General features: G+C 40.4%; 2 protein-coding genes across 2 annotated transcripts in view; one reads left to right on the plus strand and one right to left on the minus strand.

Moving 5' to 3' along the window:
• CAPZA1 (capping actin protein of muscle Z-line subunit alpha 1) overlaps positions 1-6116 on the minus strand; it is a 41495-nt gene extending 35379 nt beyond the window's left edge. Inside the window, exon 1 of the mRNA XM_060231228.1 lies at positions 5905-6116. Within this exon, the coding sequence (XP_060087211.1) occupies positions 5905-5943 (39 nt within the window). The 5' untranslated portion in view covers positions 5944-6116. The remainder of the gene's footprint in view (positions 1-5904) is intronic.
• A 714-nt stretch (positions 6117-6830) lies between these two features.
• ST7L (suppression of tumorigenicity 7 like) overlaps positions 6831-27001 on the plus strand; it is an 82526-nt gene continuing 62355 nt past the window's right edge. The window contains exons 1-8 of the mRNA XM_060231227.1: positions 6831-7128; positions 12427-12509; positions 14401-14566; positions 15000-15054; positions 21630-21745; positions 22580-22658; positions 23164-23318; positions 25751-25848. Of these exons, the coding sequence (XP_060087210.1) occupies positions 6933-7128; positions 12427-12509; positions 14401-14566; positions 15000-15054; positions 21630-21745; positions 22580-22658; positions 23164-23318; positions 25751-25848 (948 nt within the window). The 5' untranslated portion in view covers positions 6831-6932. The remainder of the gene's footprint in view (positions 7129-12426; positions 12510-14400; positions 14567-14999; positions 15055-21629; positions 21746-22579; positions 22659-23163; positions 23319-25750; positions 25849-27001) is intronic.

Here is a 27001-nt window from a genome sequence, read left to right on the forward strand (position 1 = left end):
CTGTATTTCATTACAGGAAATTCAAGATTCAAATCCCTGTTCCTTAAAACTTATTGGACAGCCTTGGGCAAACCATAGCTTACACAACAGCATCCTTCCTTGTGTGATAAACTAGAAGTTTTGAATGGATGGCTTACTGAATTTATGCCTTTTTGAAATTATCCATGCTTGATTGAATAATGCTTTTTTATTATGCTCAACATGCAATGTTAGTCTTTCTTGCAATCAGCTGATCTTTGTTTCATGGAAAGCTAGATTGAAGGCATAAAAGTCTGGGTGAATGTCATAAGAATTACTAGGAAACCTCCAACACAAATAAATGGCTTGTCTGGTACTCTTCAGGGCAAAACAGCAAAAACACAAAGGCTATAGGTTAAGTGCTCATCTTGTTGTGAATGTGTGGTATAACTGCAAACTGATCTCACAATTTTGACTTTTAACAAAGTTTCTGTTTTTCTTTAATTAACTGCTAAGGCCATCAAAGTCAACCAGTCTCCTGAATACCTGATGGATGCCTATCCATGTCTGACACTAAGGGAGAAATCTATCACTTTTTGGGAGCTTCAAAGGAAGCAGTTTTGGGAAAAACAAGGCCAAAAAAAGTCATGTGGCCAGTGTAATTAAAATTCCTCCATGGGGTATGGATCTATGATACGAATGGTCTCTGATTGGATATTACACATATGACACTCTGATTTTCTATTGGTGTGACACTCTGCCCCCTCATTGGGTAGTTTAATTGCTTGATGTGATGTAATTTACCCTAGAAAACAGGCAACCCCACCTGTCAGGTTTGGGGTCCAGAGAGCAAAGGGTCGAGAGAGAAAAAGAAGGAAAAAGGGAATCCCTTCATCCTCTCCTTCCTCCCACCCCTTCCTACCCTCACTCCCCTTCTTCTCAAGAGAAATCTCCCTCCAGAGACCTTGCATTTCCTCTGACTGAGCCCACCCTGCAAGATATAGGTATTGAATCACCTTCCCCTATCCATGCATAATCAGCTAAACTCTTGTATTCCTCTTGTATGCTTGAAATTGTTTGATTGAGATGTAACTATTTGAAACCCTATAGTAAAATCCATTATTAACCAAAGGATTTTCAGTGGTCTATCTCTGTAAACATAGACAGAGATCCTGTTCACCTCACCTCTCGTAGGCTTACCATTTTGAGCTAAGAAATATTAATATTCCCCAATAAAAAGTTGTTTGAGGTGTAACATTAGTTCCGCAGGGCCTGTAAAACAGAGTTGTTCTGCAGGACTTTTGCTTGAGGATAGTGACAGGTTCCAGCTCTGATTCCCCCCCCCCTTTCCTTTCAGATCAGATAGGTTATACATCACTTCCCCCTGAGATTTTATGCCATCTTTTAATTATGTTGCTAGTTTCCAGTAGTATGTATTATGCATGATTAGGTATCTCATTGTATTTAGTCACTAGAAAATAATGAATTGTTATTATTGGTTTTTTTAGCAATGATGCTACCCGCTCTGAACCTGGACACGGGGGAGATTGGGATACAAATCCAATAAATCATATCAAATCAAATGTTTCTTTAAAGAGACTAAGATTAAAAATTTATGCACAATACTTAGAACTTACACTCTACATGCTTCTTCTCTGAAGAAGTGTGCATGCACATGAAAGCTTACGTTCTGAACAAAACTAAGTTGGTCTTAAAGGTGTAATCAACTATTTTGTTCTACTACTTCAGACCAACACGGCTGCCTACTTGGATCATGCTTCTTCTCTGTAATAACCTAAGTTACATTATGCATGTGTCTTGGCTCCCCTAGCTGTAGAAGTTACAGAAATGACCCAGCACTAATTCCTAGTGCCCCCAACAATTCAGTCCCATATTATAAGACCATATTAGCTTTGTACATTTTATTACCAATACAGTGATTGTACAGAATCTGCTAAATTGGTAATGAATTGAGTTAGGGAATTGCTGCTTATGATTGTGCTCTAAGATAAAACCAGACTTGGTTGCTATGAATAATTCTGTGGAGTTATATCTATGAAATGTATGGTACATGCACATAATGACTAAAGGCTGCTTCATCATAACTTCTTACTCAGAAACCAACCTCTGTGTAGCCCTCAGCCTACTGGTTACATTGCAGCCACTTATACCATATATAGTGTTGCAAAGAGAACTCTGCTATAAGCCATTTAGCTCCTTTTGTATGGCCTGAAATAATTCAGATTTAATTTAAGCACTATAAAACTGAAAGGAATGACATATTTACAGAGCAAAAGTTAGTAGAGTTTCATGCAAGCTGTCAAATACAAAGCTGGGGCTTTGCTGTAGAAACAAAACAAACATGAGATGGTAATTCATTCCTCTTTATCTTCAAAAATATTACCTGTCATGGTAAGCCAAATTAGTTAAGGCAAATAAAAAATACTCTTGCTACTGAACTGATCGGGAAGAGGAGCAGTTTCTCCACTTCCTGGTGACCTGAGATGAATGAGCATGAAGGGGGAAGTTAATATAATGTAAACACTGATATTATTCATGTATATGTAACAGGAAAGAGAAAAAACCTCTTACCTAGTTACCACACCCTTTTTCAGCAGTCTTTGAGAAAAAGCAAACACTATGTATTGGCATATCATGTTTTTAGTATTCCAATGTTGTATTCAAAATCTAAGGAAAATATTGCAAAAACTTAAAAATGACTCTGATATGATCAGTACTTTGTTATTCCATTTTCTTAGTAATGCTTAATGCAAACTTTATGCAGCATGAAAAGAAGCAAATACTAAAAAAGCAAATTAGATATAGTTCCGATATTTATCTCAAGAGTAATATTTGAAGCTTTAAATGTCGATTAGGTAACTAATTTTTTTTGCCATGGCTCAGCATCCCCCATTCACACTTTATGCAGCTATGATGCAAATCAACCAAACATTTAACTTCCAAATCCAGAATCAACCATGTTTCTAATTAATCAAATGAGGTTATATTGACCAGAACAGGGCAAAATACAGTTAAGAAAAACACATGGCTACAAATATTTATTATTATTTATTACTATTTACAGGAAGACACTGAATTTTTAACAGTCAGAAAATAAGTCTAAAACAAAACTGACTGGTTTCCCCTTCTACAATAATAATAATAATAATAATAATAATAATAATAGATTTTATTTGTATTCCGCCCTCCCGCCTAGGCGGCTCAGGGCGGCTAACAACATTTTATGCATTTACATTAATAGATAAAAAGTTCAAGTTTAACAATTAAAAATTAAACATATAAAAACCAGTTAATAGAATTAAAATACATAATATAAGTTAAATTAAATATATCTGGCAGCAATAAAGATATTCTGGCGCTGGTTCTGCCTGTTTAAATAGTTATATAGATGGCGGTTACTTTGTTCACAGCATTCAGCAGTCAATGTCAATATACGCTTGTTTAAAAAGGACGGTCTTGCAGGCCCTGCGGAACTGGTCAAGGTTCCGCAGGGCCCGCACTTCCTCCGGAAGCTGGTTCCACAGTGCTGGGGCCACAGCTGAAAAGGCCCGTGCTCTGGTGTTTTGGAGCTTGACCTCTCTCGGCCCAGGGATAGTCATTTTATTTTTTCCAACTGACCTCAGTGCCCTCTGGGGTTCATATGGGGAGAGACGGTCCCTTAGGTAGGCTGGTCCTCGGCCATATAAGGCTTTAAAGGTAATAACCAACACTTTGTACTGGACTCGGTATGTAATTGGCAGCCAGTGCAGTCCGCGCAGCCCCGGCCGTATGTGCTCCCATTTCGAAAGCCCTAATAGTAGCCTGGCCGACGCGTTCTGCACCAGCTGCAGCTTCCAGGTCCAGCACAAAGGTAGCCCCAAGTAGAGGGCATTACAGTAGTCCAATCTTGAGGTGACCGTTGCATGGATCACTGTTGCGAGGTCGCGACGCTCCAGGAAGGGGGCCAACTGCCTTGCCCGCTTCAGATGGAAGAATGCTGACTTGGCAGTGGCTGCTATCTGGGCCTCCATTGATAATGAAGGCTCCAGTAAAACGCCCAAACTCTTTACCTGGCGCGCTGATTTCAATAATGCGCTGTCGAAGGTTGGGAGAGCTATTTCCCCTCCTAGGGCGCCGCGTCCCACACAAAGGACCTCTGTCTTCGCTGGATTCAACTTCAGCCCGCTCAACCTGAGCCACGTCGCTACAGCCTGTAAAGCCCGATCTAGGTTCCCCGGGGTGGAGCCGGGCTGGCCGTCCATTAGTAGATAGAGCTGGGTGTCATCTGCATATTGATGGCAACCCAGCCCAAACCTCCGGACAATCTAGGCAAGGGGGCGCATATAAATGTTAAACAACATTGGGGAGAGAACTGCTCCCTGAGGCACCCCACAATCTAGTGTGTGTCTCTGGGATCGCTCACCCCCAATAGCCACCCTTTGTCCCCGACCGGAGAGGAAGGAGGAAAGCCATTGCAAGGCCAACCCCCCAACCCCAATGTCGGCGAGGCGGCGCTTTAGCAACTGATGGTTGACTGTCAAATGCCGCCGACAGGTCTAATAACATCAGTACCGCAGCGCCGCCCCGATCCAGTTGCCGCTGAAGGTCATCCACCAAGGCGACCTGCACCATCTCCGTCCCATGGCCCGGTCGGAAACCAGACTGGCACAGGTCAAGAATGGAAGCGTCATCTAGGAACCTCTGTAGCTGCAACGCCACTGCCCTTTAAACACAAACATTCATTCTACTATGTCTTGGCATGCACAGTACATCTGCAACTATTTGGAGTGGGGGGAGGAACCCACAACAAACCCACAGTCTGGACATTAGGGAGTCGTTTGCTTCCTATGAGAGAGGAGTTTATTTTAAAAAGTCACAAAAATGCATAGTAAGTGGGGGGAGAGAATTATCTTCTCAGAGGGAGGAGATGAAGAGAGAGGACCTTAGTTTGCAGAGAGGCAAAACCTTTCCTCATAACAAAGAAAATGCTTTGACAGGAAAGACACAGAAGTACACTCCCTCTTCTTTTGTCACACAGTTGCCTCAAACTAAAAAAAAGTTTATAAAGCAATGTAAAGTTATGTACAACCTGTTAATTGAGGCCTGGCTAACATATGTAGGAGGAGAAGACACCAGCATAAGCTTCAAGTGACAAGAGACCAGTTTCAAATGCTTCTTCACATTACAAAACAAACATGCAAATAGAAAACTAGCATAGCAAAAAGTTTCTACTTCCTCCCTTTGCTTGCTACACTGGTTTTCTATTTACTGGAAGTTTTTAACATTGTGGAGCATCCACAATGTGATTCTCCACCGGTAGTCTGACACAATACAATCTATTCTGCAAACTCAGCGTTTCCTTTTTCCCTCCTTCTCCCACATGTGCAAATCAGGCCTGAGGCCAAAAATAAGGGCATAATAATACAGATAGTGATCAGCAATTCCTCTTTCTTTCACCTCTACTACCTATGTCCATTCATAACAATCTCTCTGCTTAATGGTCTACAAAAACCCGATGCTGTGAGTTCAAAACTACCAACGTATTTTCTCTACGTGAAATAGTTGCTTAAATATATGTTCCTCGAATGTGTCTCTTCACAGTAGAAAGGGAAAGCATCACTAAAAACGCTACCTTTCTTAAAATCAAGATTTAACGGAACAGGTTCAACTCAGAGGCAGTCACTCGCACAAGTTCCATTACCAGGCAAGATGCAATGTTTAATCAGCGGCAGTAAAAAGAAAATAATACGGGAAAACAGCAGAAAGAACACAAGAGACTCTCCTCTGAGAGCGTAGGGGAAGTAAGTTTATATACCTTCATATTACAGGAGCACGACCAGGACGAACACCGACAATAAAGGAATTTTTCTCAGTACCTGTCTAGGATTTATCTATTGTCTTCTTTCCATTCCCAAAGAACCCAGAAACAGCTTGATAACTTCCTACCTTCTCCTCTTCCGACACCCGACCCTCAATGTCCGCCATTTTGGCTTCTCTGAACCCAGGCCGGCCCCACCTGTCACCACCGCGCAAAGTGCGCTGGGAACTATGGAGTCACTGGGGGTGTGACAAGCGCTCCTACAGCCGGATGTGAACCTTCGCGTTCCTTCGCTCTCGCAGTTCTCACAGAAGCCGGCGAACACCATGTTAGTTACGGGCATTGGCTCTTCTGTAAAGCCAAGCCGCCGCCATCGAGATCAGACCACCCATTTAAGTTATAGGGTGCCATTGCGATTACGGGCAGAGTCGTCGGAAAACGGTCCCGACTTGTCCATCTAGACTCATGCAACGCCCTAGCCGACCGTAGTTTGTTATACTGGCCGCAGCACCACCCCTAAGAATGCCACCGTTGAGCATGTGGGGCCTTGATTATTCCTACAGTCCATCTTTGTCCAAATACAGCTGCAAAACATCTGTAGGAAAATCTAACCGCCTTAAAAGATAGGCACTGCCCCGTCATAAAACTTTGCGTCCCACTTTTGAATTAACTGAGACCGGCCCGACTCCTCCTGTCCCCATTAGATAGATCCAAGTGGGCAGCCGTGTTGGTCTGAAGCAACTGAACAAAGCAGGAGTCAAACTGCAGCTTCAAAACCAAAGTTTTATTTGTTGGTCTTAAAGGTGCGATTTGACTTCTGCTTTGTTCCCAGTACAGCATCCCACCACTCGTGCTTTGCAAACGAGACTGCCGCAGCCGACGCCTGTCGGTGCACGAGTCCTGCGGCGGGCTGACTACCATACAAACGTGCAGGTTCAAAAGGCAAAAACGATGATCCCGGCCTTAGCAGCGCCAGAAGGGCGAAGCAGCAGCATCCTCCCACTCGCGAATGAGCAGCCCTCTCCCTCAGCCACCGGGGGCACGTGCTCCCTTCCTCCCAGAACCGTTCGGCACGGTGGCGGAGGCGCGCACGGCTAGTCCCGCCCTCTTGCCTCGGCTCAGCCAGCCAGGCCGCAGCAAGCGAAGGGCGGGAGTCATGGCGGAGAGCGGTCCTGTGGTGGATGGGGATGCGGCGGCGCCTTCCTCCTCCGAAGCAAGCGCCTATCCCGGGCGTTGGGAACGGCTGAGGCTGGCGGCCGGGCCTTGGGCTCGCAGGGTGGCTTTGGTGGCGGCGCTTGGCCTCCTCTACTTTCTCCGGGGCCCGCTTCGGTTGAGGGACAACTTGGTGGCAGGTGAGGGGGGAGATGAGGGGGGAGGATCCTCTGAAGACAAACACACGCCAGGTGTGTCATGTTTGGCCGGGGCACTTGCAGACAGCGGGGGGGGGGGGGGGGTTAAGTTTGTCTGGAAGGTTCATGCTCCGACCCGGCGTTGTTTACACCTGATCTGTTTGGGAAAGGCTATTTTGGGAAATGAACTTTTAAAAATACCCTATCCATTTATCTGGGGGTTAGCCCAGACAGTGAAAGCGGGTTTCGGGGGTCTCCTGACCCCTGCCCTACAGTAGTACAGGTGAGAAATTGGGGAGGGCTTCTTATAAAAGGGGTTCAGAAGAAGGAGGGGGACTGTAGTCAAATACAGTGTACTCGTATGGGATTCACGGTTCCAGCTCTCCAGTTGTGCATGTTTTTCAGTTCTGCTGCTCTCCAGAGACCTCCTTATTTATATCTTGCCAAGCTGTGTAGAAGTTGTTTATAGAATCCCCCAGTTTGCTTTACCATTGTCCCTATGACATTATTTTTAAAAACCTGTCATATTCATATAGTTCTTACAGGGTTTAAAAATATTTTATTAAGGGTAATTTTTTGTTCTTAGTTTCAAAAACAAACAAGTGTCTCAAATCAGTTGCTCCTTGCAAGCCCTAAAGAGGTGGCCAAACTTTTTTTCATGAAGAACCACATAGAATAAGCATAAGATGCTTGAGAGCTGGGAGGGAGGAAAGGAAGGAAGATGGGGAGGGAGGGAGAGGTGGAAAAAGCAACTTTAACTTTAAACACATTCTTCAAACTGTTGGCTGGCTTTGTTTGGTGAAGTTATTTAAGGAGAGAAATGCCTTCCAGAAGCCAACACAACATGGAGGCGGGGCCTTTGAAAGCCACACAATAGTTGTGAAAGAGCCACATGTAGCTCCCAAGCCACAGTTTAGCCACCCCTGCCGTAAATGAAGACAGCATCACTCCTCATCCGACACCCGACCCTCAATGTCCTGTGAAGTGCTGCATATCTTCAAAACAGACTTATATGTTAGTTGAGAGCTGCAGAATATCTCTATCCATCCATCATTTCATTAAAAAAACAGTGGTTTGATTTGGAGATGTCAATACTGTTTTGTTTTTAACAGAGGTAGTCATATGCTGCTAACTATATATGAGCAAATTTCTTAATCTATTACTAGTCCAAAAGTAATTGTTGGAAGAGGTTTGCTGTTCCAGCTCAGTTCTATCCATGTTTGTTGGAAAGTAAGCCTCACTGCGTGCATGACACCTAGCCCTAAGAACATGAACATAGGGTTGCAATCATACTAGCAATCACTGTGATAAGGTATCTCAGACTCTAATGATCTACTGATGATTCTGGTAGGTATGTTGATTGGTTAACAGTGCTAACAAAGGGAAGAGTATTCTTAACTCATCTGCCATGTGGTCCCACTGAGTTCCACCATGCTCTAGAGAGCTTATTATTTCTATTAAAAGTTAAATATAATGATGACTACTTGTCCCTTGATTCCCCACACTACTTAATGTTTATGTTGTGTGTTTATTTTTGTCTCATTGGGTGTCTTAAATATTTCTCTGTCTTAATAAATTGCTGTTTCAAAAGCCTGGAAAAGTGACATGAAACTTATTAAACCATTTGTGGCGGTGATGCTGACATTTCCTCAAGAGCAGCCAAATGCAAGTTGTCAACAAACAGAAGAACACATAAAATTTCTTTAGTGTTTTTATTTTGTGATCACTTGCAACTGTCAATATGCAAAATCCAAAAACAAAATTATGTATTGTTGATTGATTAGTAAATCGCATTAGGGGGTCTACACAGTTTAATTTAGATTTAAGAGTAAATACTAAGCGTGTTTATTCAGAAGTAAATCCCACTGAGTTCAGTGGGGTTTATTTCCTACTAAGTATGTTTAAAATTGCACCTAAATTCAAACCACTTCTGGTATTGTATTGCTCCTAGATGGAAACTGTTGCTATACAGGAAAAAACAACAACAACCCAGCTTGCAGGCAACCCCTAAGGCAGAGCTGTTGAATTAATTTGTTATGAGGGCCAGGTCTGACATAAATGTCCCTTTGTTGGTGAGTTCAGATGTCAAAATGGCAATAGCAGCTGAATGACGATAACAGGCTTGATTGGATTAGGTGTGATTTGCAAAGATATAGTAGGTGTGTAGATAAAGAGACAGGAAACCTAGGTCTCAATTCCATCCAGGAAGATTCAGTCCAGGAGGATTCAAAGAATAAATAGACATGTCTGACATTAGAAATCACAAGTTGCTAACCTAAGAAATCACAGTTGCTTGCTAACCTAAGAGTAGTAGTGTTTTTACAAAACAGCTTCAAAGGAAATTTAGAGAGACTGCTGAACTGCAGTCAATAATGAAGCCCAAGACAATGCATCCTCTTGGACTGGAGAGGTAGTTTTCCTGTCTCCTTACCAATGTGTGGTATTCTCTTTTGGTATCTGAAACCACTCTACTCTCCAAGATAAAAGGACCTATCCAGGTATTCTAATTCCTAATCAGGGTCTTTTTGAAAGAAAATAAATCCAGATAGGAACAGAGAAATCCAATCTTTTTTTAAAAAAAAACTTTTCAGAATAAGCCAAAATAATTTCCTCAATGTATATTGTGCTTGTCAGAAGAATCCACCCACCCACCTACCTATTGGTCTACCCTCCCTAATTCCAAAGAAGAAGTGTGCTTGCACATAAAACTTATACCTGTTATAAAACTTTGTTTGTCTTGAAGCTGCCGTGGGACCCCAACTTGTTTCCTCCTCCTCCCTTTCTCTTCAAAAGAGGAGGGGCAGCCCTGGAGAAGGAAGCAGAATCTAGAATTTGTGTGTGTGTGTGCGCGAGTGAGCGAGACGAAGCAGCCACAAAGCTCTCTTGTGTGCCTGTGAGAGAAAAAGTGAGAGAGGCTTGTCTTCATATTTCTCCTGCATGAAGCAGGAAGCAGCCGCAGACTGAGTGTGTGTGTGAGAGATGGGGGAGGAAGGCAAGAGACAGTAAGCAGTAAGCTAAGGCCACTGAGGAAGCTGGGGAAAAAAGCAAGCTATGATGTGGCTACAGTAAGACAGCCCTCTTCCGGCTGGCTTATAATTAACTGGCATTAGAAGCTGAGTGTAGTTCTGATAGACCGCCGTTATATGTTTTATATGTTTTATTATTCTACTATTTTAACTGTGTAAGATATTTTAAATTCAAATTATGTTAGATTTTTATGTGTTGTGAGCCGCCCTGAGCCACTTCGGTGGGAAGGGCGGGATATAAATAAACTTGAACTTGAACTACAGTAGCAGCCCTGGAAAACAAAGGAGGAAAAAGAGGTTGTACAGGGGATGAATTTGAGCCCTGTATGTTTGACACTGTGCACAGTGACATAATACTGCAAAAAGCCATACCCCTAAAAAGTAAAAGAAGCCAAAAACTTGTTAAACACAAACTTACACACAGTTAGAATACTGAAATTTTTACATTTTTATTCCAGTTGTTTCTGCAGTATTATGGAGAATAACTATGCTTTTTTTACTTGTTCTACATGGAGCAAAACATAGACCCCTCTTTACTTATCATTTACCACTAAAAGAAATGTAAACCATGAGATTCTGCAGCATTTCTTAATGAAGTTATGGCTTTGTGCATTCAGGAACAGGCATTTTATATTACTTTCTTATTTATTTATTTATTTATTCCGGGATTTATATCCCGCCCTTCCCACGAGTGGCTCAGGGCAGCTGTGTTGTTGGTAGCTGTGTTCTCTATCATTTCCTTAGTAAAAAAAATATAGAATTCTACAGTGAAAAGAGCAATGACAATCTTTAGAAAATATGAAAGATGGATTATTGATTCTGGCCTTTCCACAGTCTTAGCAGCTGATGCCCTCCTGATAGTGGTAGCAGATGCAGTATTAGTGGCAAAATAATAAGGGACCATCCCCAACGAAATGTGTTTGCATGCTGGCACTGCTGATCTTGTCCAGTACTCTTTGTCAGCTTTCAAGATAGGGAAGGTAGTGATGCCCATGCTATTTGGGAACTGTATTCAGAATCAGTATTTTGAGTTCCACTGGTTTTCTAGTCATACCCTTAATCCATGTAATGAGTGATTTCTGCCTGTGGATAGTTTCCTCCCTGCTGCCTCTGAACTTCCATGAAGGGTAGGTTTGTGAAGAGTATGTTGCAATAGTTAAGGCTTGTTACATGTTTGAGTGACTGTACAGTACAGAACATCAGCACACAGATCTTTTCTTGTTTGCCTATCGCTGCTTCAGACAATTTTTTTTCCTGAAAATTCAGACCCTCATTAAAAAAAACCTGGGTCCTTAGGAGGGTTCATACTTGAGTGATGATGGCTCCATAATATCCCACATCCTAGCTAACCTGGTACTTTATGCAAAAAGACAATAAAATCAGTTTTAAAATGGGAGCAGAACTGTGGAGGTATAAAGAGCAAGTTTCTTAAACCTGAGCTTTTTCCAGACTCATAATGCACTGATCTGAGTTCCTCTGCCTATGTGGATCAAATCATGGATCTTTCTGCAAAATCAGATTTATGAATGAGAACTGTAAAACACTTTACATGCTGAAAATGGTTTGCTAGTGAGGTATATTGGTATGGTTCTGATCTGATGTTCCTTCCGTATAATGCCTATTTAAAAAACAAACTAACCCTCAATAATAGTGAATCTTAATCCCTTGATTTGTTCTAGAGGTAGAATATTTTGCTCAACATATAATTTCTCTTACATAGAGAGGAGCATTTTCTATTATGATACCAATTTACAGCTTTGTGTTCAAAACTGATTTTTATTAAACAAAATTCCCAGTGTTGAAATATTACATCAAGTTAGACCATTGATCAGTGTTGTCAACTTTCACATCATGTACTATCTGATCTTTTTGAATAGAGATACTCATGATTCAACCTGAAATTTTCTGCATGCTCTACCATGGAGTCATGCTGCTTCCTGTTCTTGAGGGTGATGGTCTTTCCTTAAAAATAGTGTAAAAAGGGTGTATGGTAACTATTTATCTACAGTCACTAATGATGGAGCCTGGTGGGGCTCCCTTGGGAAGGAGTTCTGCAAAGTACAACTGGGATAGTCCTCATATTATATAACGGCCACTGAATTTCAGATGGTGATACTGTAAGGGTGCACTATCTTACAAGTTCTCTTACAAGGTGCTTGCCAGTCCAGTGTCAAAGTATCCACATTGCTCCAGAGCAGCTGGCAAGAACAGCAAAAGTCAGTGTTGCAGAGGCAAGTATAGTGATTGACAAAACTACTTTTTTTTTAATTGACAGTGACTGTCTTCTTGAGCACGTTAACTCCAAAATTCTATGTTGCACTTACGGGGACTTCCTCTTTAATATCCGGCTTGATATTTGTAAGTAACTTCCTCGCTTTATTTGCCATTATCTAAGCAATTAAGTTAATCCTATAGAACAAGGAACACTGTTAAAGTGATCCCAATAAGAGGAAATTAGCAGTAAGTGTCCAAGAAAACTTTGCTTCAGGCATCACATATTCAGTGGACAAAAAATGGTCAGTAATACATTGCCAGGATGTTTGGCCTGCCTTTCAGGCTGTCAGATACTTGATTAATTTGATTGGGAATAGAGATGGCTTGCTTTGAAAACTGAAATTAACTTTTCATCCTGGGAAGAATCTATTTTTGCTATGACTGGGAATATATTAGCCCAGAATCACGTGTGTTTGCATCTTTGTAATAGCGTTTGTGTGTGTATGTTTATACTCACAAAATACCCCACTCAAATGCTATTACAAAGATGCAAACACATGTGATTCTGGGCTATTACACACACACATATATATATACATACATGTGGCTTTACACAAACATATTTTGTTTTATCTGCTTTTTAATTTGACTGGCTTGTATCAAAGGCTACCTTTGATACAACAGTTGAACTGTAGGTGGTGCTCTTATACAAAAAAGAACAAACATTTTGATAGAACAAAATTTGAGTTTTGTGGCACCTTTAAGGCCAACTAAGTTTTATTCATGGTATAAGTTTTCATGTGCATGCACACTTCTTCAGATACATTGAAATGGAAGTTACCAGTCCATACATATAGGTAGAGGGTGAGCATCAAATTAGCATACAATACAATGAATATGTTCAACCGATCCAAGGACCAAACAGGAATAACAAGCTTAGTTTATATGGTCACCATTTATCTGGATGTCATTCTGTACAGTTTTACAGCTACTACAAGTCAATTTTTAAAAGCTTGTAAAACTGCAAAGGGTAACCGTAAGAGTGGTGGTATATACCCTTTTTAGCAGCACTCTAGAAGCAGCCTAGTCTGGAAAGGGTTTTGAGGCACATCTGTAATGTCAAATTTCTAGCAGTTTTGAGCCCAGAAAAAAAAGGTACTGTTTGGAATAATTGCTCTACCATTTCCTAAAATATGTAAAAATAAAAACAGTTCTAGAAAGGTGAATCTCTGTTTAGCGCTTAATATTTGTTCTCCTCCTCAGATGTTCTCTTACTGCCATAACTCCTGCTTACTGAAGTAAAATGAGAGATTATTTTCTGTAGTTGTTCACAAACTAATTGTCATATTTTTGTGGAAAGAAGCCATAACTAATCTATCTACTATTTTTAAGTAAGGGTTTTAAGTAACTACAGGAGCAATTCTAAGCATATCGACTCAGAATTAATTCCCATTTTACTCAGTGAGGCTTATTTCCAAGAAGGAAGGTTGCAGCGCAGCCTAAGGAACCAAACCTCATTAGGTCTCCTCAGAAATAAGTCCTATTTTATTCAATTAAACTTATTCCCAGGCAAGTTTCAGAGAGTAATCATGTTGATCTGCAGTGGAAGAGATGGATTCAAATGCAGTAGCACTTTTGAGGCCAACAAGATTTTTGGGTATAAGCCTTTGAGAGTCAACACTCTCTCTTCATGCCTACTGCATGGCAATCTAGCTGTCCCAGGAAAGGATTCTTAGTATGGCAACCTTCCGGGATACTCTTAAACAGACTTTTCTAAATTCATTTACTTTAAGGGATTTAGCAGGATGTTACACTGCTTAAGGTTGGGCTGTAGGTTTTTTTGGTCATGTTGCTAATTATACATTGTAATGTTGCTTTTCTGTTTGTATTAGTGCATGCTTTAATTTTGTTGGTTCTGTGGTCTTGTACTGTTCTTAATGCACTGTTTTAGTTGTAATCTACATGGGGTCTCAATAAGTAAGGCAGACTATACACCAAATAAGCAGATAATTTCCCCCCCTGTTTCTTTTTGCAGATATTTGAATGGTGGTATTTCAGAAAATATGGCACTTCTTTCATTGAGCAGGTTTCTGTGAGTCATTTGCGACCACTGATTGGAGGAGCAGAGAACAGTACTTCTCCGCAGTCAAGTTTCTCTGCCAGTAATGGAGAAAGTGAGACAAATAGGCAAAGTTTATCAGGTGATTGCGTCTGACTTCATGCAAACATCCTAATCGAGATTATCCTAAGCCTTTAAATCTGTTTTATGCTTCATATCACAGAATGACTTTTCTTCTTCTAAAAGTAGTCAAAATAAGGGAACTTGGCAAAGCAGTTTGAATTGGAGTGAAAGTTTGGAGGTGGGGTTTAGTACTGCTTGGTTTCTAAAACTAAGGTGAGTTCCAGATTAATTGGATTTAGTGTCATCATGATGGCTTTTCTGCATGTGAATCTCTTACATGCTTTTTTATGATGGCTTCCTGAGAATTTCTGTGTTTGTGTTTGTCCTGTGAAAGAACAACTCCACTTACTTGAAACTACAGAATAGGAAATAATATATTTTATCCTTAGTGTAAAAGTCTATGTGCATTAAGTTATAATAGCAGTCACTGAAGCACTGTTGCTTTTTTACAGAGTGCAAAGTATGGAGAAACCCCCTCAATCTGTTCAGAGGAGCAGAATATAGCAGGTATTCTTCACTTTTAGAATTTTTTCCATTTGTAAAATGAAGGATGGTGACAAAGGCGTCAAGATTTTAGTGCATTAATACAAAACAAAGTATTGGAATTTAGTTCGTATGAAGGGATAGGAATCCAAAGGCCATGGCTGCATTCAGTGATCATGTTAACTGGCATGTACACTTATCTGGCTTATTGCTGGTTCATGTGCCTCATACTGAAAATTCTTTATTTTTAAAGATGGTTATGAGCTAGGACAGGGGTTCCCAACATGGTGCCCATTGATACCTTTTCTGGTGTACACCAAGTGTTTTTAGAAGTAGGTGTGGATAGGTTTTTCCCAGCAGACCTTCTTTTTGGAATTGGCTGTCATTCCCTGACATTTTGTGCTTAGCTTTGCCTCCTGCGGCAGCCAATTTGTGGTTGTCTCTTCCTGCTGCGGCAGTCATTTTGTGATTGCTCCCACTACCCTGTATCAGAATTTGAAAGGTGCCTGCAGGCTCAAAAAAAAGTTGGGGACCACTGATTTAGAGCATTTCTTCAAGACTGTTTCTTTTGTCTTCCTGAAATTCATGTTGTACTGTATATAGCAAATTTTTCAGTTTTTAACTCTGAAGACAGTAATCATGGAATCATAGAATTGGGAGGGATCTTTGGGGTCATCTAGCCCAACCCCTAACAATGCAGGAAATTCACAACTACTTTCCCCCCACCCCAAGTGACCCCTGTTCCATGCTCAGAAGATGGCAAAAAAAGCCAACCCTCCAGGATCCCTGGCCAAATTGGCCTGGAGAAAAATTGCTTCCTGACCCCAAAGTGGCAATCAGCATTTCCCTGGGCATGTAGGAAAGGGCTATGAAAACTAAGCACTGATGCAGCGCATCCTGCCCTCCTTCTCATGATCTGCTTAATTCATAGAATCAGCATTGCTGTCAGATGGCCATCTAATTTAAGCATGTCAAGCTCATTTGTTATGAGGGTCGAATCTGACATAAATGGGACTTTGTGGGGCCAGGCCATGTGCATCACAAAATGTAATGCCAGGCAGTAGAGACAGAAGCTTTATAAAGAATGCTGAGAAACACAAAGATAATTTTTTTTTTTACTTAAAATACAAACATGCTTAAAACTCTTCCAATGTTTTGTTAAAATGGAAAGGTGGTGGAATAGTGGGATTTGGCAATGCAGTTTAAAAAAAAACATCAAGAAAAAGCACAAGGATCACAACAGAAACTAAAAATATAAAAATGTAAAAATTTTAAATGTTCTGGGCTTAGGAAAACATGAAATGGCTGGGCATTGCAAGCTTCTTCCCCTGCCCCCAGGTCTACTCAGATTGACTTTGGCAGCCTTGGAGCTTCAAAGGGTAAGAATGGGAAGGGGAAGAGGGGAGAAAAGAGCCCTGTGGGCCTAATTAAAGCCCTGGGTGGACAGGTTCTGGTCTGTGGGCTGGACATTTGACAACCCTGATCTAGCCTCTGTTTAAAAACCTTCAAAGAATGAGAGCCCACCACTTCCTGAGGAAGCCTGTTCCATAGAGGAACTGCTCTGTCAGGAAGCTCTTCCTAATGTTTAGCCAAAAAGTTTTTTGATTTCATTTTAATTCATTGGTTCTGGTTCAGCCTTCTGTGGAAACAGAAAACAACTCCACACCATCCTCTGTGTGACAGACCTTCAAGTCCTTGAATATGGTTATCATATCATCTCTCAGTCGTCTCCTCTTCAGGCTTAACATACCCAGCTCCTTCAGTCTTTGATCATAGGACTTGGTCTCTAGACCCCTCATCGTTTCTGTTGTTCTCCTCTGGACATGTTCCAGCTTGTCTATATCCTCCTTAAATTGTGGTGCCCAAAACAACACAATATTCTAGGTGAGGTCTAATCAGAGCAGATACTATCACTTTGCATGACCTGGACACTATACTTCTGTTAATATAGCCCAAAATCATATTTGCATTTTAGCTACCATATCACACTGCTGACTCATGTTCAGCATATGGTCCACTAAGACCTATAGATCCATTTCACACATACTATTGCCAAGACAAGTCTCCCCTATCCTATAATTATGCAATTGATTCCCCTACCTAAATGCAAAACTTTACATTTATCCCCATTAAAATTCATTTTATTTGTTTTAGCCCAGTTTTCCAGCCTGTCATGATCATCCTGTATCCTGACTCTGTCTTCTACCATATTTGCTACCCCTCCCAATTTAGTAATATCTGCAAATTTAATAAACATTCCCTATATTGCTAGATAACCATTCATCTTCCATCTTCCTGTGCAGTCCCATATTGGGACTGCGCCTGCACAAGCTGGCCATAGACATTTTGTTTTCTAGCTAAAAGCTCCAAAATGGGGGTGCTCCACCCCTTTCAGAGCTGGCACATGAGCAGGATTCGTGCCAAAGACTTTACATGCTTCAGTGGTGGCCTGCCCCTTTTCCTCGGTTCTATTTTCACTGCTGCGAGGATAGGAAGCTTTTCTAGTGTGCTTCATTGCTTTTTCATTTATAGTGAAGATTAATCTCATTCTTTTTCCTTCAAAGAGCTATTTTCAGTTAAGGAAGGCAAATGCACTGTAACAAATTTGTGCTTGTGTTCTGTCACAATGGCATCCAAGGCACTATTCAAAAGAGTTCCAAATGCTGAAAAAAAATGATGCACAATGACAAACATGAATACTGTCACCAGTGCTTGGGTGAAGCTCATAATGTTGGAGCTTGCCAGATTTGCCGACCATTTACTCCAAAGGCCAGATTGAACAGAGAAACCAGACTTAAGGCTGTGTTGTGGGAGAAGGCACTATCCTCTTCAGTTCTATCGAAGATGATTCTTACCTTGGGATTGACAGTCTCAGATCTACTTTCCCCAGATTCAACTGCCAAACAGAGATCTAGATCCACTTTGGTCTGCTCAGTTCCTGTGGGTCCAACTGTCAAGTCAGTTCTGCTTTCTCCAAAGAAGGCCACCTCAACTGTCCCAGAGACAAAATCAAAATGTCCACGGTCACTGTCAGAAGCTTCTACTAAGGCTCCATCTCAGTCTGAGTCTCCTGCCAAAAAAATAAGAAAAAGCATAAGGAGAAGACAGAGACAATGCATAGATTAGAATGTGTTGCTCAGCCCAAGGTTCAGCAGTCTGACCAAGAGGTGATGCAGGCCCCACTTTGCACTCCTTTGCCTCACCTGGTCTCCTTAGTGGGTTCTTTTTCTGATGGAGATGACAATCAGCCAAGTATCCTGTCTGGATAGCTACTTCTTTTGGAATCGAGGCCTCCTTTGTCATGGCAACCAGCAGAATCGCCTCATCATTCTTATTACATGTCCCCATCTTATCTAAAAGATAGGCGGAACACCAGCCTTAAATATTAGAGGTCCAGGGCCCTAGCCCAAGTGGGCATTCCAAGATGGTTCCCTTCAGTCTCCATTCCACGACTCTGAAGAGGGCTCTACAGCTTCTCATGCCAGTTCCACAAGTGCTCTGACAATACCATGGATGACTTGACCCTGGTATCTCCCAGTGAAGATCTTCACTGCTTAGAAAGATCTTAGATGCTTAGAAAGGCAAAAGCCCTGGATATTGTCACGACCACTTCTGACAACTCAGAATTTAAAATCCATCTGGAAGAGCTCCTTAGCATGGGTGCAGTGGAAGAGGTCCCAGGTGGACCCCAGTCCCAGTGGTTTCACTCTAGATTCTTCCTAGTTGAAAAGAAGCATAGGACATTCTTACATTTCAGGCATAGCTCCCTGGTGTTCCAACACACCTCCCTTCTTTTGGGGCTGGCTACAGCACCCAGAATCTTTACAAAATGCGTAGCTATTGTGGTGGTACACTTTCATTTGAAGGGCTGATCTGTATTCCCATAACTGGATGACTGGCTTATTGTAGTCCACAGTCGTGAATTATTAAGTGACCATATTCACTGTATTATTGCCACATGTAACAGACTAGGTCTAAGGATCATTTGGGAAAAGTCCTGATTTGAGCCTTCTCAGCAGATACAATTTATTGATGCTTCGCTTAATGCCATTTAGGGTAGGACTTTTTTGCCTGCTAACAGAGCTAAGAGCATTAATTTAATGATCTGCAGCTGCATTAGAAAAAACATTGCCAATCTGTTGAGGCTATCCAGCAATTACTGATGTTAATGGCCTCAACTACTACAGTGATTCCACTAGTGAGGCTACATATGCAAAGTTTTCAAGTTTTGGTTTAAGAGATGTAACCCTAATAAATACCACCTAAGGTGCTGGTTTTCTGTTCCCAGGGTAGTCGTCAGGTTGCTGTGTCGGTGGCTTGATGACGCTAATTTGTCTTCAGGAATGCAATTCAGTTGCTGGGTCCCTCAAGTCACCCTAACCACAGATGCATCCTTGTTGGGTTTGGGTGCCCATTATCAACGTCTTTCAGTACAAGGGTGGTGGCCTGTAACACAAACTTGTCCCCATACTAATGTCTTAGAACTTTGTGTAGTAAAATGTGCCCTTACCTCCTTCTCAGATATTCTAAGGGACAAAATGGTATTGATGCAAACAGACAACACTGCTACAGTGCATTACTTCAAAAAACAAGGCACAAGTTCCCAGAAACTTTCCTTGGAGGTAATTGCTGCATGTAAAGTAGCTATAATTATTGGGACCATCCCCAAAGCCATCTATATAGCTGAGTCCATAAACACACAGGTGGACAATCTGAGCAGGGTCTATCAGACCAACTATGAATCGGGACTATTTCATAAGGGTGTAGTTATACTGGATGTCTGCTGCCCCCAATGCTTTAAATGTTTTAAATGGTTTAATGTTTAAATTTAAGTGCTCTATGTTTAACGCCTATTTATGTTAGATTCCTGTGTTGTAAGCCACCCTGAGCCACTTGTTGGGAAGGGCGGGATAGAAGTCATAAAATAAATAAATAAATAAATATTTTCAACATATGGGACCTCAGGTAGACCTTTCAGGTAGCCAAGTCCAGAAAGGCACTAGAGTTCTTCTCTCTAGTGGACAGCAACCCAATTTCACTATGGGTTGCATTCTAGATCCTGTGGTCAGGTGCTATTGTTCATGCATTTTCCCCCTTTCCCATTTTGAACAGGGTCATAGGGAAAATGATAGCAGACTGGACAAATGGCATTCTGGCCTTGCCAGATTTGGTTCTTGGAACTCTTACGCCTACATAAATTTTCCCCTCATTCTGGACCTACTGACACACAGCCTGCTACTACATCACAAAAAGCTGCATTTAACAGCATGGAGGATACAGTCCTAGGTCATTCCTTCTCCCAAGGTGTTCTGGATTAGGCCCATAAACCTTCCAATAGATACTCCTACAACAGGAAGTGGTCTCGTTTTGAGTCCTGGGCTGCTACTAAAGGGGTATGCCGCTTTACCTGCCCAGTGTCTTCAATTCTGTATGTACTGAATACATACAGGCCTAACTGGATCTTAAGTAAAGACCCATTTGGCAGCCATTGCTGCTTTCCATGAGGAGATGCAGGGAACTACTGTTTTTGTGCATAAATTAACTCAGTGCTTGTTAAAAGGACTGTCTAATGCACCCTGCACCCTGGATTGTTCCCCAGTGGTCTTCACCCTTGGTGTTAGCCAGTCTTATGAAACCTCCCCTTAAGCCTTTAGCTTCATACTCATTTGTGTTACTTTCTAGAAAGGTGTTTTTAGTGGCTGTTACTGCAGCCAGGAGCATCAGTGAATTAGCAGTGGGCTTAGAGTGGGCTCAATGAGCAAGTTGTGGTACATCCAAGTCTGGATTTTCTTTCTAAAGTAGTTTCAAAGTTTCATCTTGCACAAGAAATAGTCTTATCTGTTTTCGTCTCCACTTCTATTTCATGGGAAGAAAAAGCACTGCATACCTGTTAGGAGGGTTCTCCTATATTATTTAGAAAAAACCAAGCCTTTTCATAAAGATAAAGCATTATTTATTTGTTATTGGGGGCCCAAGAAAGGTAGAGCAGCGTCAGCCCAGTCCATATCCAGATGTGTGGTGGCCACCATCAGGTCCTGCTACAACGTATCTGGAGTGTTGTGTCCTCTCAATGTAAAGACACATTCTACCCAGGCACAGGGATCATCAGCCACTTTTCATCAGCAAGTTCCCCTTCTGAACATCTGCAAAATGGCAACTTGTTCATCAGAGGACACATTTCCTGCTGTGAGCTGTCACATGAACTTTTGTGCTAAAAAAGTGGGTGCTCACAGAGACTTTTAGCTAGAAAATAAAATGTCCACAGCTGACCTGCACAGCTGCAGTCCCCATGTGTCTGTACAGATGACATGGATGAACAACAGTTACAGGTAAGTGCAGCTCTGTTTTATTGGCCTTAATGCAAATCTCTACCACAAAAAGTCCACCCACCTTCGACATTTATAGTGAATGCTTATCCCAAGGCTGGCTGTGCAATCCTCAATGGATGAAGAATATAATAATATCCATCTTCTGTACAATGATTGGCTATCTCTGTTTGGAGTGAGATTTGTTATGCATACAAATAGGGCTGAATTTTCCAGTCAAATGCACATCTCAGCTTTCATATGTCAATAAATCCTTCTGTTTTCTTCTTGAAGATATACATGGGTGACTGGAAAGGAGCCACTCACATACTATGACATGAATTTGTCTGCTCAGGATCATCAGACTTTTTTTACATGCGAAACAGATTCACTTAGGCCTTCAGATGCAGGTATTCTTTTCTCCTCTGTTAAAGATAGAATGAAGGCGAGATGGTGTTTGTAGGATGGAAATAGTGTATCTATTACATTTCCTAAGTCAAAATGTATTTTTAAAGACCATTTATCTGGCCTTTGTATTCCTTGCTCTTTTCTGCAAGATAAATTATGCTGTATATTTTAAATTGATTAAAATGTTTATTTATTTTATTACATTTATATCCTGCCCTCCCCTAACGGGCTCAGGGTGACTAACAGTTAAAACAACATAGTGTTAAAATAGAGTTACAATAAAATCATTAAAACATTTCAAACAATTCATACAGTTCAAACATGTAATACAGGTTCAGGTTCTGTATTTTTCAATAGCTCTTGCTTTCTAAACCAAAATGCAGGATTACTTAGTCGCTCTGAAAGGAACCCTAATTCAGAAAGTGTCAATATCCAATCCTTGCAATCCTAACCATACTTAGGTTTAAAAATGTTGACCCACTGAAGAATCTTTTATGATTATGTGGACTTTGTAACCTGGAGAAATTTGCTATTGGGTACAGCCATCTTAAAATCAAGTTAGAGATTTCATCACAGTATTGTACTTCAGCATCTTTGAATGTCCCTTTATGTTTGCTAGTTGAGAATTATAGATCCAGGTTTGCTAAGTATCCACCCATCCCACCAAAGCAGGCTTGGGATGGGTTACAACAGAATAAAATACAAAATTGTACTATGTTGAACAGATTCAAGTATCCTTGTTTGTTTTTAATGATTCTTTACTTTTATTGATTTAGGTATATTTTATGCATTTTTATTCATGTCTGGCTTTTAAGTTAATGTTTCTGTCCCAACAGTTATGCAGAAGGCATGGCGGGAGAGGAATCCTCAGGCTCGAATCAAAGCAGCATATCAAGCTTTAGAATTAAATAATGAGTAAGTATGGTCATAAGACTCAATGAGATTTGTGAATTCAAACTAAAGCCAAAGCCACACAATTCTGTATAAGTTTCATATAGGCTACCTTCATGCTTGGCACTCTGATGTAATATATATCTTTTGACATATATATTTATATTATTTCAGATTGCAGGAGGTAGATCAAGTGTCTGAATATGCCCCTCATGTTTAAACCCCTAGCCACAGTTTTAAACATGGTGGGGCCTCTCAACTTGCAATCTGAACAGTCCCATTCATGTTACATTTAGTGACCATGAAGCTGAGTTTTTAAAAATGAGGGAATGGCCTAGTAATAAGCATTGCTGAATTCTGTCAGTTCAACACAACCCTTCTATTGTAATTAATTTTGGCTTGATTGTGTCCCAAATGGCATGAGGAATTTCTAGTATTCATCTGCCAAAAATAAACACCAGTGCAGGGGTTTACACATGCAGAAATGGTCTGTTTGTATACCATCTTCTCTTTCTTTCTCCCTGTTCAGATGTGCAACTGCATATGTTCTCCTGGCTGAGGAAGAAGCAACTACAATTGTGGATGCTGAAAAGTATTTCAAGCAGGCCCTGAAAGCTGGAGAAAATGTTTATAGGAAGTCTCAGCATTGTGGTTCTCAAAGTCCTCAACATGAAGCTCAGCTGAGTAAGAATTCTTGCTGAAACAGTTGAAGATTTTGAACTGGCCTCATTAAAGTCTCAGGCAAAATGTCACTGTCTTCAACAGTGATTAAAACCTATATGAGCACAAAAGCCAAGTGTTCATTTTATGTACAGCTTAGAAGCATGAGCGTGTATCCAGCCATCCATGGGCTTTGCAGAGCAAGACTTTTCGTCCTCCCTGTCCTATTTCCTGCAGTTCAGTGGACTAGAAATGCAAACATCCTGAGGGGAAGAATCCTGAAGATTCTTCCCCAGTCCCATTTTTTTCCCCCATAGGGAAATGCGGAAGAGCACTAAAAAATTACAATTTTTTTTCTTTCGGAATGAGTGAAGTACATTAATATAGCATAGGGTGCAGCAGTTTGCAGCTATCATTTGTTTTAATATATTTGCAGTTTTACTGGAAGGAATTTGATACAGTTAGATTTCATACATATGTCCATTGATACCATTTTATATGCTAACTATATTATATATGATGCAGTTTATGTTAAACCAACTCAGTGTCTTCAGGTTTAATAGGAAAGTAAATATTTCATGTATTCCACACACACACATTTCCTTTTTTCTTTAAAAACCAAGAGGAAAAAAAATGTTTTATTTTAGATTTCCAGAAATATTACATCTTGAAGCCAACAGCATATGGATGTGAAGGAGGATCTATAGAGCCAGTTTGGTGTAGTGCATGGACTCTTATCTGGGAGAACTGGGTTTCATTCCCCGCTCCTCCACTTGCAGCTGCTGGAATGGCCTTGGGTCAGCCATAGCTCTCGTAGGAGTTGTTCTTGAAAGGGCAGCTTCTGAGAGAGCTCTCTCAGCCCCACCTACCTCACAGGGTGTCTGTTGTAGGGCGGGGGGGGGGAAGGTAAAGGAGATTGTAACTGCTCTGAGATTCAGAGTATAGGTGGGATATAAATCCAATATCGTCTTCTTCAATAGTAGGAAATGGGAATCAGCAGAAATTGCTGCTCCCTCTTCCACAAACAGAAATGCTATTCTGTTGGAGCATTTGCATGGTTGGATACAGATCATTGTCAGTAGTAAGAGAGGTTTAATTAAGTGAACTAAAAGTGCCAAACTATTTTATTACTGCTTATGCAGCACATTCCTATTTATTAAATCTTTTACATTTGTTACATAGTAATATTCTAAAAAGTTTTATCCTATCATTCAGCTAAAAATTTTCATGGCATGTAACATTTGGAAGTACTATAACATTACTGTACCATATCTGACAGTACTGGTGGGCTTCCCATGATGTGGTTTGGCTGCTTTAAAATGCTTTGAGTTGTAGTTCTTGTGAATGGAATAACAAAAGAGGAGGGACTGTCACTCAGTGGTTTATAATACTGCATGGTTTAAATGGGGAGCAGATTCTCGTCACTTGTACCTACCTCCAGCAGTTCAAGGGCTTAAAAAAGTTTTATCATCCAGTATCTAGTTAATGATCTCCCCCCTAGCAATTCTCTAGTAAATGCTGAATAGGTAGAAATCACAATATCTTTCTCTGTTTGTCTTTTTAATTTTTTTCTCCTTGTGCCGTAACATGTGATGTCTTAGTATTTCTTTAATTCGATTTTTAGCTCACCCTTCAGGGTGGGTTACATCATAAAAGCAATCAACAGTTAAAAAACAATTTAAAATATATAAAATCTAAAATTCCAGAGTAATAGTAGAGACTAAAATGGCAAATTCTGCCTCACAGATATGGCCTATTATCCAGAACTGTATGAACTCACAAATTATTTCTCAATCTTAAGTGTTCATGATGAAGTAGTAAATACATACTGAATTTTCTGTTTAGGTTATCATGTTGAAAGGTTTCTAGTTCTCTGTCCTTGGGTGTAGAGGAATGGGGCCCTTTTAAACTTGCTCTAAGTCAGTGTTTACTATATTACACTTTCTTTGTCCTTCCCTTTTTTTTCAGAGTTGGTGCTTAATTCACATTTTGCAAACTTTAAAGAATGTGTTTACTAATACAAATGCTTATTTTCTGTGAAACGAACAGTTGCAGAAGAAAATCCTTTGTTGTTTTGACCTACCTTTATAATGTCTCTGACTGTTAAGATCTCTCTGTCCAGCTTCAGTCTGTATGTCTACTCCTTTCAGTGGTCTGCAGGGACAGGAAGAAGTGTTTTCTCAGTAGTAAAGCCCCACTTGTGAAATACTTTCTCTGGAGATATTGCTTTGTATTATGCACAGTTGTAGAAGTGTTAAAATAATTTTTGCTTTTGTTTTTGCACTAACATTTTAAAAGCTATCCAACTATGTCATTCTACTATGTTGGTGATCTTTTCATGGCCTTTATATTATCAAAACCCTGTTTCCATTTAGGGGAAAAAAGCAAACTAAGAAATGGCTGATTGGGGGACAAAGCTGATTTTATGTAAATGGAGGTAATTTTTTTTCCTTCAGGAAGAGACACCAATGTACTAGTATATGTGAAAAGAAGACTAGCAATGTGTTCAAGAAAACTTGGAAAAATTAAAGAAGCAGTAAAAATGATGAGAGATGTAAGTAATTTGTGTTAAAATGAGCTACTTGCTACAGATATACTGATAGTTTCTAACAATCTGAACAGGTCTACAGGTGTATTGTGTTTTATCTCTATGATCTGAATTATCAAAAAAAGGTTAAATCTTAATTCTTTCTCAAGGTACTTTTTTAGGCCTGTCGCTCAGTTAAAGAATACTTTTTATGAATTCAAATTGATTGCCAGTTGAGTAATCATGAAACATTTTTGTAGAAGAAAACATACTCTCTGTCTTTGGATGAAGCTCATGTGAGTTTGCAGCAGGCTTCCTCATAGAGGCTTTCTTTCCTACTTCAATGAGATGGCACCTGCCTGCTGTTTTTAAAGTCCTCTATTCACATGCTTTATAAAGGTTGCCTGATTAATAAAGATGACCCTTTTCATTAATAGTTTTCAAATTGCTGACTAAAGGTGGTATCCCTATTATTTCTCCCTTGTTTTTATCCTAATTACAGGCTTCACTGAGTCTACCATAAAAATATTTTGTAGAAGAACTTCATAGTGTTGAGCAACAGTTTGGGCTTTGCTTATTTGGTCATTTCTAATTTTTTTTAGAGCCTTTGGAAGTGTGTTTTGTCTACCTTAGTATCAGTTATGCTGACAGACGTGGTTGTCTGCCTTACAAATGTGTTATCAATCCACTGTGATTTTTCTTAAAGAAAATGATTGACTACCACCTCAACACCAAAAAGTATAATGCATTGAGGGTGTTTGAGACATCTTTTCCCCCATTCCACCAGAATTATACCGTTTTATATGCAATGAACCAGAATATCAGATAATTCAGATGCAGCATTTTTATCATTGCCAACACTCTGAAATGCATACTGAAAATTACAAAACTTTCTGTGACTGCTACCTGCAAAGTACATGTTCACAATTCTATACTGTTTGTGTAAATGGGTGATTTCCTCTGAATGAGACAGTGGGCTGACTTTTATTCTTGCTATGAATTGTGTTACAAAACCTTTTGATATTACATGGAGTTGCTTCTCATAAAGCATCTAAATTTTGTTCTGTTTTTAATATTGGGAAATACAGGAAAGAATCATGTTCTGCCTCCACCATGGCTTGAATCAGATTCTCTTTGCAGAGGGAAAACTAAAGAGCAGCCATTGAGAGGAAGTTGTCTT

The sequence above is a fragment of the Heteronotia binoei genome, chromosome 2 (genome assembly GCF_032191835.1).
Source record: "Heteronotia binoei isolate CCM8104 ecotype False Entrance Well chromosome 2, APGP_CSIRO_Hbin_v1, whole genome shotgun sequence".
NCBI lineage: Eukaryota > Metazoa > Chordata > Lepidosauria > Squamata > Gekkonidae > Heteronotia > Heteronotia binoei.